Below are 11,879 nucleotides of genomic sequence, written 5' to 3'. Positions count from 1 at the left end.
GTAGGAATTGGGGGGGGGGGGAACAAGGAAGTTAATACCATGCTATGGGAAGGTTGCGCTCATCACCAGTGCTCACTCCCACCCCTCCCAACCCCTACACCCCACACTCATCAGTCCCTCATCCAAGCCCTCCCTCCCGACACAGAACAGGCAGCGGGAAAAATAAACACCTTTCTCTTTAATCTCCAGCCATCTTGATATAAAACAGACAGTAAAATGTACAGAGGTAGGTTGGGTGGGAGTAGGGTCACCCCCACACCTTCCAGGAGAGGGCACACACCACCAAAAGCCCTCACTGGCTCTGTGGTCAGTCACTGGGAACTACCTCCCTGTTCTCCCTTTCCACTATCCTCCCCTTCCCCTATCCTCCCCAACCTCCTCTGGTTCCCTGTCACTTCACCTCCCCCCTCCCTCCTGTCAGTGAGGGGCTGTTGGGTAATTGCTGGATTTACACTCCTCCCTGCTGAAACTCAGGGAACCTATATCCCACAATCCAGGGCAGAGAGGAATTCCTAGGAGGGGCCAAACTTAAAGATGGAGTTAAACCCAGAAAAGTGGCAAGTGATTAATTTTGGAAGGTCAAATTTGAAGGCAGAATACAGGGTTAATGACAAGATTCCTAGCAGTGTAGAGGAACAGAGGAATCTTGGGGTCCACATCAATAGATCCAGCACAAGTTGATACGGTTGTTAAGAAGGTGTATGGTGCATTGGTCTTTACTAGTCAGGGACTGAGTTCAAGAGCTGCAAAGTAATGTTGCAGCTCTGTAAAACTCTTGATTGGGCCACACTTGGAATATTGTGTTCAGTTCTGGTCACTAATGTGGTAGCTTTAGAGAAGATGCGCAGGGCTGTCTGGATTAGAAAGCATGTCTTATGAGGATAGGTTGAGTGAGCTAGGCCTTTTCCCTTTGGAGTGAAGGAGGGTGAGAGGTGACTTGATGGAGAAGATGGAGTGGGCAGCCAGCACCTTTATCCCAGGGTGGCAATGGCTAAAACAAGAGAGCACCATTTTAATGTGTTTGGAGGAAAATTCAGGGGGAATTCAGAGGTTAACTTTTTTTTTTAAAAAACCCTTGTGAGTGGTGGGTGCCTGGAACACACTCTAGAGGTAGTAGTAGAGGCAGATACATTAAGGACATTGAAGAGACCAATGAATGGAAGTAATATGGACAGCTATGTAGGAGGGAAGAGTTAGAGAGACCTGTGTTGTTTTCTCTGGAGTGGAGGAGGCTGAAGGGAGACCTGATAGAGGTTTATAAGATTATGAGAGGCATAGATAGACCAGACAGTCTTTTACTATCTAATCCATGGAACTTGTTGGGGGATGTGGGAGAGGGCTGGCAGAGTTGACCCTTGAACATATACATGGATGGGACAGACATTGAGCCTGGCAAATAAGTGTTTGATGAACTATTTTCTGGGCTATTAGGGATATTAAACATAGTGGTGGACAGTGTGGTGAAGAAGACGTTTGGCATGCTGGCCTTCAGTCAGGGCACTGACTACAGGGGTTGGGATGTCGTGTTCCAGCTACACAAGACATTGTTGTGACCTCACCTGGAGTACTGTGTACAGTTCTGGTCTCGCAACGATAGGGTGGATGGGATTGAGCAGGAGAGGGTGCAGAAGAAGTTCACAAAGGATTGGAGCTATAAGGAGAGGTTGAAACTGTTTTCCTTGGATTGCAGGAGCTGGGGTTTATAAAATCACGAGGGGCTCAGTTAACATGGGTGGTCACAAGGTTGGTGAGTCTAATAGTTCTAAAGGTGAGAGTGGAGATCTGAGAGAAAGGTTTTCCACACCGAGGCTGGTGAGTAGGTGGAATGAGCTCCTGGAGGAGGTGGTGGAGGAGGGGACAATTCCAATGTTAGGGCAGGTACTTGGATGGGACAGGTGCAGAGGGTTACAGTGATAATGGGATCAGGGAAGATAGATATCAAGGTCAGCATGGACCAATTGGGGTAAGGGACCTAGTTGAGTACGGTGAGGACCCATGGTTGGACATGGGAGGTGCCAGGAGAGGTGTGGAGGATATTTACTGGGGTGCAGAGACAGGAAAAAAGGCAGATGCTGGAATCCAAAGCCTCATGCACAGACAGACATCAAGCATCAGGTGCCCAGCATGAAGAACACCCACAGATTTCTCTGATGTGGTACGCCCTGTGACATGCACAAGTCTTTGCGTGTAGACTCCCTGCAGGACTGCTTTCTACTGGATGCTTGGGGAAGGAGGGCTGGATCAGACTGTACAGAAGGAACGCAGGCAGGGTGGATCACATACGGGACAAGTTGATGAACATTAAATTATGAATAAATTACATATATCATTGTGTATATTTACACAAGGTGGGGGGCAAGAGAGTGCAGGAGGGATAAAGAGGTCGACCACACAAACCTCCATCCACTCTGAAGCGAATGCACCAGGGTCACAGCTCATGTTTAGTTGTCAGAAGGAGGAGCAAAGAGGGAAGGTAGGAAGGAGGACGTGGATAATGGAAGGAGGGAACGAGCAGGAGGGAGGGAGGAGGTAAGAGAGGGAGAGGAGAGGTTAGATGGAGGGAATTAGGGAAGAGAGGGGGGAGTGAAGGGGGAGGATGGGAGAGAAGGGGGAGGGGTAGAAAAGGGGAGGGTGGGAGAGAAGGGAAATGGCAGGAAGGGGAGGGGAAATGACAGGGGAGGAGGGGGAGGAGGAGAAAGGGGATGAGGGGGAGGGAGAAGGTAGGAGAGGAAAGGGGAAGAGGGATGGGGGGTGATCCCAACTGATGCAGAAAGAATGAGAACTGTCCTGGGTTGTGGTGATGGTGGGGGGAACAAGAGAGTGCAGGAAATGGGTTGGAGATCCCTTGGGGCTGGACTTTGTCTCAAAACTCTAAAGTCCATCACTGATTGACCAGACCTGCACCCGACACACAAACACACAACACCCACTGGGACTCTTTTCCCTACCCACCCAACAACAGGCACCCTTTTAACTAGCCAACAGATGAGGCACCCATCACCATCCAACAATGGCAGCATTCTCCCTCCCCCCATCCACCAACGGGCACCCTCATCTTCCCCCATTCACCGCAAACGAGCAGCACCTTCCCCGCCCCCGTGCCCTGACCACCCCCTTCCCTCCCGCCGGGACTACATGTTGTAGGCGACGTAGATGGGGTCGAGTTGGTCAGCCAGGAAACTGTCCCTCAGGTGCATGCGCTGCTTCTCGCCACGCGAGTTGATGGGCACAACCCCGGGGTCGACAACCACCACCACGCCCACGATCAGCGAGTGCTGTTCCAGGACCACTCCAGTCACCAGTGACACGAGGTCCAGAGCCTCCTGCTCCGAGCTGGTCAGCTCTGCTACCACCACCAACAGGTTGGTCCAGGTGAACACCGCACTGGGTGGGGGGAGATGGAGAGAGGGGAGAGATGGAGGGGGGGAGATGGAGAGAGGGGAGAGATGGAGGGGGGAGATGGAGGGGGGGAGATGGAGAGGGGGGAGATGGAGAGGGGGGAGATGGAGAGGGGGGAGATGGAGAGGGGGGAGATGGAGAGGGGGGAGATGGAGAGGGGGGAGATGGAGAGGGGGGAGATGGAGAGGGGGGAGATGGAGAGGGGGGAGATGGAGAGGGGGGAGATGGAGAAGGGGGAGATGGAGAAGGGGGAGATGGAGAAGGGGGAGATGGAGAGGGGAGAGATGGAGAGGGGGGAGATAGAAAGAGAGAGGGGGAGATAGAAAGAGAGAGGGGAGATAGAAAGAGAGAGGGGACAGAGAGTGGGTGGGAGGAGGGAGAGAGAGAGGGTGTAGGGGGAGAGAGGGGTGGAGGCGAGAGAGGTGGTGGGGTGAGAGGGTGTGGGGAGAGAGGGTAAAGAGGGGGTGAGAGTGGAGGAGGGGTGGAAAAGACAAAAAGAGAGACACAAAGAGGGGAAGGGAGAAGAGGAGAGAGTTAATAAAGTTCACCCAATATCCCTGCAAGCCCCTCCCCACCACGTACCTCTCCAAGTGCTTCTTAAATGACACTACCATATCTGCCCCAACTACTTCCTCTGGGTGCTTGTTTCACTTGTGCATGAAAAAGTTGCCCCTCAGGTTCCTTTTAATTTTTTCTCCTTTCACCCTAAACCTATAGCCCCTAGTTTTATACTCTCCTACCCTGGGAGAAAATTGTAATCATCTACTTTATCTACACATCTCATAATTTTAAACACTTCTATGAATTCACCCTCATTATCCTGCATTCCAAGGAGTAAACACCTTGCCTGGCCAATCTTTGAGAGTGTTGGTGTGAGTGTGGTATGAGCTGCAGCATGGAAGAGAAATTTGGATAAATACGTGAATGAGCAGGGTATGGAGAGGTTTGGTCCAAGTGCAGGTCAATGAGACTAGGCAGACTGATAGTTTATCACCGACTGGATGGGCTGAACGGCCTGTTTCTGTTCTGTAGAGTTCTATGACTCCATGAAGAGTAAAGACCAAGCCTGAACAACGTCCCCCTATAACTCAGACCCTCCAGTCCAAGCCACATCCTTGTGACTCTCCTCTCACTCTTTCCAGTTTACCCACGTCTTTCCTACGACAGGGTGACCAGAAACTGTACACAGTACTCCCAGTGTGGTCCCTCCATCGACTTGTACAACTGCAACATAATGTGCCAACTCCTGACTATTGAAGGCCAGCGTGCCAGACACCTTCACCCCCCTGTCTACCTGTGACACCACTCCACTCTCAACGAATGATACACTTGTACTCCTCGGTCCCTCTGTTCCATCACACTCCCGAGTGTCCCACCATTCATCGTACAAGTCCTGTGCTGGGTTCACGTTCCAAGATGCAATTACTTTATTATTGTCACATGTACAGAGATACATTGAAAAGCTTGTCTTGCAAACTGTTCATACAGATCAGATCATTACATAGTGCATCAAGGTAGAATTAGAGGGTTCCTTAAGCTTGTCACAACCTGGAGAGGTAGTGAGGACAAGCTCCCACTACCTATTAAATGCTTCCGATGGTGTGCGTCTCAAATAGCCTCTGACAGCCAAATTCAGCTTCTGGCTTTCACGGGTGACTTAGCTACTAAACCCCGGTGGAACCGTTTCTACTGACAGAAGAAGCAAAAGACTGACAGAAGTGGGTTACTACTGCCTTAAAACCAGTCACTTCAGGCAGATGGGGCTCGTCAGCCATGGTTGGCAGTTCACCTTAGAGAAGGAAAACTCTAATCTCAAACCTCTGCTGCCTTGGGGCTATACCCACTAATGGGGAAGGCTTCAGGAGTAAATCCCGAAGAAAAATCTAGTGCGGCTCTCCCTAAGGCAGTCCTACGATGAATCCAACACTGACTGGCAACTCCTGTAATGCCGCTGGTGCCAGACTGTATCAGTCTCTGCCACTCCTTTGGATTCATCAGTTACATGGAGAGAGTGGAGCTTGCTACACGGGCAACAGCTGGCACTCCATGCTGTACTGCCCAGGCTTGTGTATCACTGAGACACCCACGGTCAACCCCGATCAACAGAGGGCCTCAGAGGTAGAACAAGGTAAGACAACAACAGTGCAGAATAAAGTCTAACAGCTACAGAGAAAGTGCAGTGCAGACAGACAATGAGGTGCAAGATCATAATGAGGTAGATTGGGAGTCAAGAGTCCTGTCTCCTTTAGGTCTCTCTCTACTGTGCTTCCTCCCTTCATCATTTTCCTTTTCTGTTTCTCTGTCTCCCTCATCTTCCCCCCCTTCCCTCTCTCCTTCTCACTTCTCTCCACCTTTCTCTCATTTTCTCCTTCCCTTCTCTCCCTACCCCCTCTCAGTCTTCCTCATCCCCTCATTCTCTCCCTCCGCTTTCCCTCCCCCTCTCCCCTCCCTCCATCCAATCCAACCTACCACTCCCCGATGCCTCGGTGGGCCCTGCAGACGGAGGTCTCGATGTCAATAGGGTGGTAACGGAGTCCCCGTAACTCCAGAGTCTCGTCCAGTGCACCCACTACATACACAGCGTCGTGTCGGTCTGCGAGGAGAGAGAGACATCAGTATGGATGGGGGCATCAGTGGTGGAGGGGGTTATTGAAATGATGGGAAGGGTAACAAAGGGGGATGGCGGGAGGGAGGGAGAACATAAGAAATAGGAGCAGGAGTAGGCCATCTGGCCCATCTAGCCTACTCCACCGTTCAATAAGATCACGACCAATCTGACCATGAAATCAGCAGTTTCTTCTCATCTCCACCCAAAATCTATTCCCCTGAATTTGAGACTATGCCCTTTCATTCTAGTCTCACTCACCAGTGGAAACAGTGTTCCTGCCTCTATCTGACCTATCCTTTTCCATAGTTTTCTGCGCTTCTGAAAGTTCCCTCTCATTTTTCTGAATTCCAGTGTATATAGTCCCAGGCGACTATCTCTCCTCAATGGCCAATCCCTTCAACTCTGGAACCAACCTGGTGAACTCCATATAATACTCCAGATATGGCCTCACTAGTACCCTGTACAGTTGCAGCATAACCTCCCTGCTCTGAAATTCAATCCCTTTGGCAATAAAGGTCAACATTTCATTGGCCTTATTGATAACCTGTTGGATCTGCAAACCAACCTTCTGTGATTCATGCACAAGCACACCAAGTCTCTCTGCAGAGCAACAAGCTGAAATCTTTCACCTTTAAATAATCTGATCTTCTATTTTTCCTTTCAAAGTGGATGAACATTGTACTCCATCTATTAGACCTTTGCCCACTGACAACACATCTATATCTGTACGCAGATTCTCTGCATCTTCTGCACAATATGCTTTTAATTTAATGCAGACTTAGATATGCTACACTCAGTCCCCTCATTATGTGGAATATTGTGTTCTGGTCATCTCACTATTGGAAGGATGTGAACACTTTAAAGGGAGTGCATTGGAGATTTACCAGGATGCTGTCTGAATTAGGGAGTGTGAGTTATGAGGATAGGTCGAATGAGCTGGAGTTTTTCTCTTTGGAGTGAAGGAGGGTGAAAGGTTACTTGATAGAGGTGTATAAGATGATAAGAGGCATAGGTAGAATGGACAGCCAGTGCCTTTTCCCCCCAAGGTGAAAATGACTAATACAAGGGGGCATCATTTTAAGGTGATTGGAGAGAAAGTGTTGGGGGGATATCAGAGATAGGTTCTTTCACAGGGAGTTGCAGGTGCGTGGAACACAGTGCTGGGGGTGGTGGTAGACACAGGTACATTGGGGACTTAGATAGGCACATGGATGATGGAAAAATGGAGGGCTGTGTGGGAGAGAAGAGCGAGATTGATCTTGGAGTACGTTAAGAGGTTGGCACAACGCTGTGGGGTGAAGGGCCTGTATTGAGCTGTACTATGCTTCCAAGTGATTAGTGTGTATTGTGAACAGTTGCAGGTCTGGCACCGATCACTGTGGCACTCCACTCATTGCTGATTGCCAACCAGAGAAACACACATGTACCCCAACTCTCTGCCTTCTGTTGGTTAACCAATCCTCTATCCATGCTAACACAGTACCCTCAACTCCATACATCCTTATCTAATGGATAAGTCTTTTATGTGGCACCTTATTGAACGCCTTCTGGAAATCCGAGTATACAACATCTACCCGTTCCCCTCTATCCACTGTGCTCATTATATCTTCAAAGAATTCCAGTACGACTGATAAACAGGACGTGCCCTTCATGAATCCAACTAGATGATTTTGGTGTCTGTCCAGTGTCCAGCCTCAAGGTGACTGGGGGATTGCTGATATAGGTGGTCTGAAATGTTGGGCAAATGGTATCGGTGTTGGTTCATTATTGTCACAAGTTCATGAGGTAGGCAGGGGATGCAGAGGAGAGAGGGTGCAAGGGACAGAAGGGCGGAATGGAGGGAGGGAGGTGTGACACGGGGACAAGAGGAGGACACTGACCTCCGCTGCCCACGGTCAGCTCGGGCCACAGGACAAAGCCCAGGTACTCACGAGGGGAGACAGATGGACAGATGGTACATACCTCCACCTCCTACGGTGAGCTCGGTGCGCCGGACAAAGCCCAGGTACCCGGTCCTGGCCCAGGATGTCTGTGTGTCTCCGAAACTGAGCCGGGCATCAAAGTGTCCAGTTCGAGGGGAGTCGTCGCCCTCAATGGAGTAGTAGCCGCTAGAGTTGTGGAGGCTGTTCACCCAGATCTTGGGGGGCCAAGGGAGGAGGGGGAAAGAGAGATGGGGGTGGGGGGCGGAAGAGAGAGAAGCACTTATTTCCACAAACTCTATATCGGCTGTGTTCTTCCCTCTGTCTATGCCTCCCTCCACAACGCTGTTTCCCCTCCCCATTGACTGCAGCGATGTCAGGGGCACGAAGATGAGGCTGGGACACACAAGTGTCAGGCCAAGGGATGGGGAGGGAGATGACAAATACTTACCTCACCCAGATGGGCGTCTCCCAGGGGTGCCCTGGTCTCTGGGTTCACGATGATCACCCGGACCCCTGGTAATATCTGTGGGCAGAGGGGAGAGAGAGTTAGGGAGAGAGAGTTAGGGAGGAGGAGGGGAGGGGTGGGAAGAGGGAAGGTTAGAGGGAGGGTAAGAGGAGGAGGAGGGGAGGGTGTTGCAGAACAGGGAGGGGAGAGGAATAGGCAAGGGAGGGGAGTGGGTTATAAAGGGGTGGGGAGAGTGGGAGGGAGTAGGAGTGGAATGAGGGAGAGGTGAGAGTGGTAGTAGAGTGGGGAGTGAGGGGAGAGTGGGAGAGAGGGGAGAGTGGGAGAGAGGGGAGTGAGGGGAGAAATAGAGGGGGGTGTGAGGAGGGGGAGGGGTGAAAAAGAAGGAGCAGATTAGAGAAGGGATAGGAGGGGAGGGGGGAGAGAGGAGGGAGGGGGGGAATGGAGGGGAGAGGGAGAATGGGAGTGAGGGGAAGAGAAGGGGGTGGAGGGAGGGATAAAGGGTCAAGAAACGGAGGGGGAGCAAAGTAGGTTGTTCAATGAAGGAGAGGAGGGTATAGTGTTCAAAGAGTGGGAGGGGAAATTGCAGGGAATGGAGGCAGAGAGAGGGGATGGAGGGAGAGGGAGGGGAGGAGGGAGAGGGGAGGAAGGAGGGAGAGGGGAGGAAGGAGAGGGTAGAAGGGAATAGAAATAAGGTGAGAAGTGAGAGAGAGGAGAGAGGCTTACAGAGTGGATGGGATGGAGGAAGGGAGAGCATTCAAGAGAAGGCAATGGAAAGAGGGAGAGGGGATGCATAGGGGGAAATGAAGAGACGGGGAAGGAGAGAGAGAGGTTATGGAGAGGGAGACATGGGAGTGAGGCGAATGGTTGCACCTTGCCAGACTCAATCAAGGGGAGACTCTGCGGGGATCCACGTTCAACCAACCTCACCCTGAAACAGAGAGAGTTGTCAGCTCCTGAAACCTCTCCCTCGCACGCTGCCCCAACCACTGACAGATGCTCAGTCAGACCCACACCGGGAGCACCGTGCACAGTTTCTGTCTCCCTATTCCTGGGTCAGACCCACACCGGGAGCACCGTGCACAGTTCCCATCTCCCTATCCCTGGGTCAGACCCACACCGGGAGCACCATGCACAGTTCCCATCTCCCTATCCCAGGGTCAGACCCACACCCGGAACAGAGTACAAATTTCCCGTCCCCCTATCCCCGGATCAGACCCACACCAGGAGCACAGTTCCCATCTCCCTATCCCTGGGTCAGACCCACACCGGGAGCACCATGCACATTTCCCATCTCCCTATCCCTGGGTCAGACCCACACCGGGAGCACCGTGCACAGTTCCCATCTCCCTATCCCTGGGTCAGACCCACACCGGGAGCACCATGCACAGTTCCCATCTCCCTATCCCTGGGTCAGACCCACACCAGGAGCACCGTGCACTGTTACCTTCTCCCTACCCCCGAGTCAGACCCACACCAAGAGCATGGTACACAGTTCCCGTCTCTGTATCCCTGGGGCAAACCCACACTGGGAGTTATCATCCAACCCAAGACACCTACCTGTCATGCCTCAGGGCCTTCAAGTCCACATACACCACGGTGGGATCAGGTCCTGTTGTTCCCTGTAAGTGGGGAAGGTTGAAGAGGCAGTGGAGTGGAGAATGAGTTACCAACAGTTACATGCATACCTTTCCTCCCAGTGTCCAACCCTCACCACCCACTCCTATTGTTACAACCAGGAAAGCGTATCTAAAGCTCATCATGTCCCTGTTAACCCTCACCAATTTTTATTGATGCACCATAGAATGTATCATTATTAGAATTGCAACTTTAATTACACTGGAGTGCACATCGCTCCTGTCCTGGTCCAACCATGTGGACACCATGGCCAAGAAAACTCACCAAAGTGCCTACTTCCTCAGGAGGCTAAAGAAATTCCACATTTCCCTATCAATGCTGAGCTGTAATTTTTACCATGCACCACAGAAAACATCCTATCTTGATATAACACGGCTTGGGATGACAACCGCTCTGCCTGTGACCACAAGAAACTGCAGAGAGTTGTGGACACAGCTCAGCACATCACAGAAACCAGCCTCCCCTCCACGGACTCTGTCTACACTTCCCACTGCCTCAGTAAAACAGCCAGAATAACTAACGATCCCACCCACACCAGACATTCTCTCTTCTCCCCCTCTCCCATCAGACTCAAGGGCAGCTTCTTTCCTGCTGTTGTCAGACTATTGAATAGTCCTCTAGTAAGCTCAAATGGACTCTTGACCTCATTCTTCCTCGTTGTGGCCCTCGCACCTTATTGTCTGCCTGCACTGAACTTTCTCTGTAACTGTGACACTTTATTCTGCATTCTGTTATTGTTTTACCTTGTTCTACCTCAACGCAACTGTGTAATGATCTGATCTGTATGAACAGTATGTGAGACAAGCTTTTCAATGCATCTCAGTAAGGGTGACAATAATGAACCAATTCTAATTCCAGTTTATAACATTACAAGAGGCATAGACGAGACAGCTGGTATCTTTCTCCCCCAGAGTTGAAATACATTTAAGGCGAGAGGGTGGTAAGTTCAAAGGAAATGTGTGGGGCAAGTCTTCTTTTTACACAGTGTGTTGGGTGTCTGGAATGTGCTGCCAGGAGTGGTGATGGAGGCAGATACCATAGAGGTGCTGAAGAGGCTGTTACAAAGACAGATAAATGTGGAGGGATAGGGACATTGTATAGGCACTAAGTCAGTTTTGGGCATCTTAGAAAGGATGTGTTGGCATTACAGAGGGTCCAGAGAATGGTCCTGGGAGTGAAAAGGTTAATGCATGAACAGTGTTCGATGGTTCTGGGCCTGTACTCGCTGGAATTTAGAAGAATGAGGGGAAACTCATTGAACCCTATTGAATATTGAAAGGTCTGGATAGAGTGGACGTTTCCTACAATGGAGGAGTCTTGAGCCAGAGGGCATAGCCTCATCGTTGGCAGAAACATCTCGTCGCCTGGATAGACAGACACAAGAAAGTGCACGGACACTCGGACCCCCAATGGTTTTCCTGACCCTCCAGTCTCACCCTGCAAGTCCCTCCTCCCCCACAATCCCTGACCTGTAGGCAGATGGCGAGGTTGACTCGGGAGCCAAAGGTGGTGCTGACGGCCCGCGGTGAGAGCCCCAGGTCCTTGAAGAGCTTCGAGAAGGAGTGGGTGAGGCTGGTGCGCGGTCTCTCCTCCGCCACCACCACGCAAGTCCGCACGCACGACAGGTTCACCCCTCGCACCTGGAGGGTGTGCCACACTGGCAGGTTAGTGAGGCGAGGGCGCGGGTATGGTCAGCCCCAATCTCCCAGCACCCTCCCATTCAACTGACCAGTAATTCCTACCCCTCTCCCGGCCTCCAGCTGACCAATACCCCTTTCCCAGGGGGGAACACTGATTGATACCCCCTCTCACCCATCCACCTGACCCCCCCACTTCATCCCCTGGCTGA

At 51.4% G+C, this 11,879-nt stretch overlaps 1 protein-coding gene across 2 annotated transcripts in view; it reads right to left on the bottom strand.

Annotated features, from left to right (window-relative positions):
• Positions 1–173: 173 nt before the first annotated feature.
• LOC134340335 (disco-interacting protein 2 homolog B-like) overlaps positions 174–11,879 on the bottom strand; it is a 57,731-nt gene continuing 46,025 nt past the window's right edge. For both annotated transcript variants that reach the window (XM_063037450.1, XM_063037451.1), the window contains 7 exons: positions 11,500–11,670; positions 9,953–10,014; positions 9,266–9,323; positions 8,378–8,452; positions 7,970–8,144; positions 5,869–5,992; positions 174–3,384 (listed from right to left, as the gene is read on the bottom strand). In XM_063037450.1, coding sequence (XP_062893520.1) covers positions 3,132–3,384; positions 5,869–5,992; positions 7,970–8,144; positions 8,378–8,452; positions 9,266–9,323; positions 9,953–10,014; positions 11,500–11,670 — 918 coding nt within the window. In that variant the 3' untranslated portion in view covers positions 174–3,131. The remainder of the gene's footprint in view (positions 3,385–5,868; positions 5,993–7,969; positions 8,145–8,377; positions 8,453–9,265; positions 9,324–9,952; positions 10,015–11,499; positions 11,671–11,879) is intronic.

The sequence above is a fragment of the Mobula hypostoma genome, chromosome X1 (genome assembly GCF_963921235.1).
Source record: "Mobula hypostoma chromosome X1, sMobHyp1.1, whole genome shotgun sequence".
Classification (NCBI taxonomy): domain Eukaryota; kingdom Metazoa; phylum Chordata; class Chondrichthyes; order Myliobatiformes; family Myliobatidae; genus Mobula; species Mobula hypostoma.
This window is presented reverse-complemented; position numbering and strand designations above follow the sequence as displayed.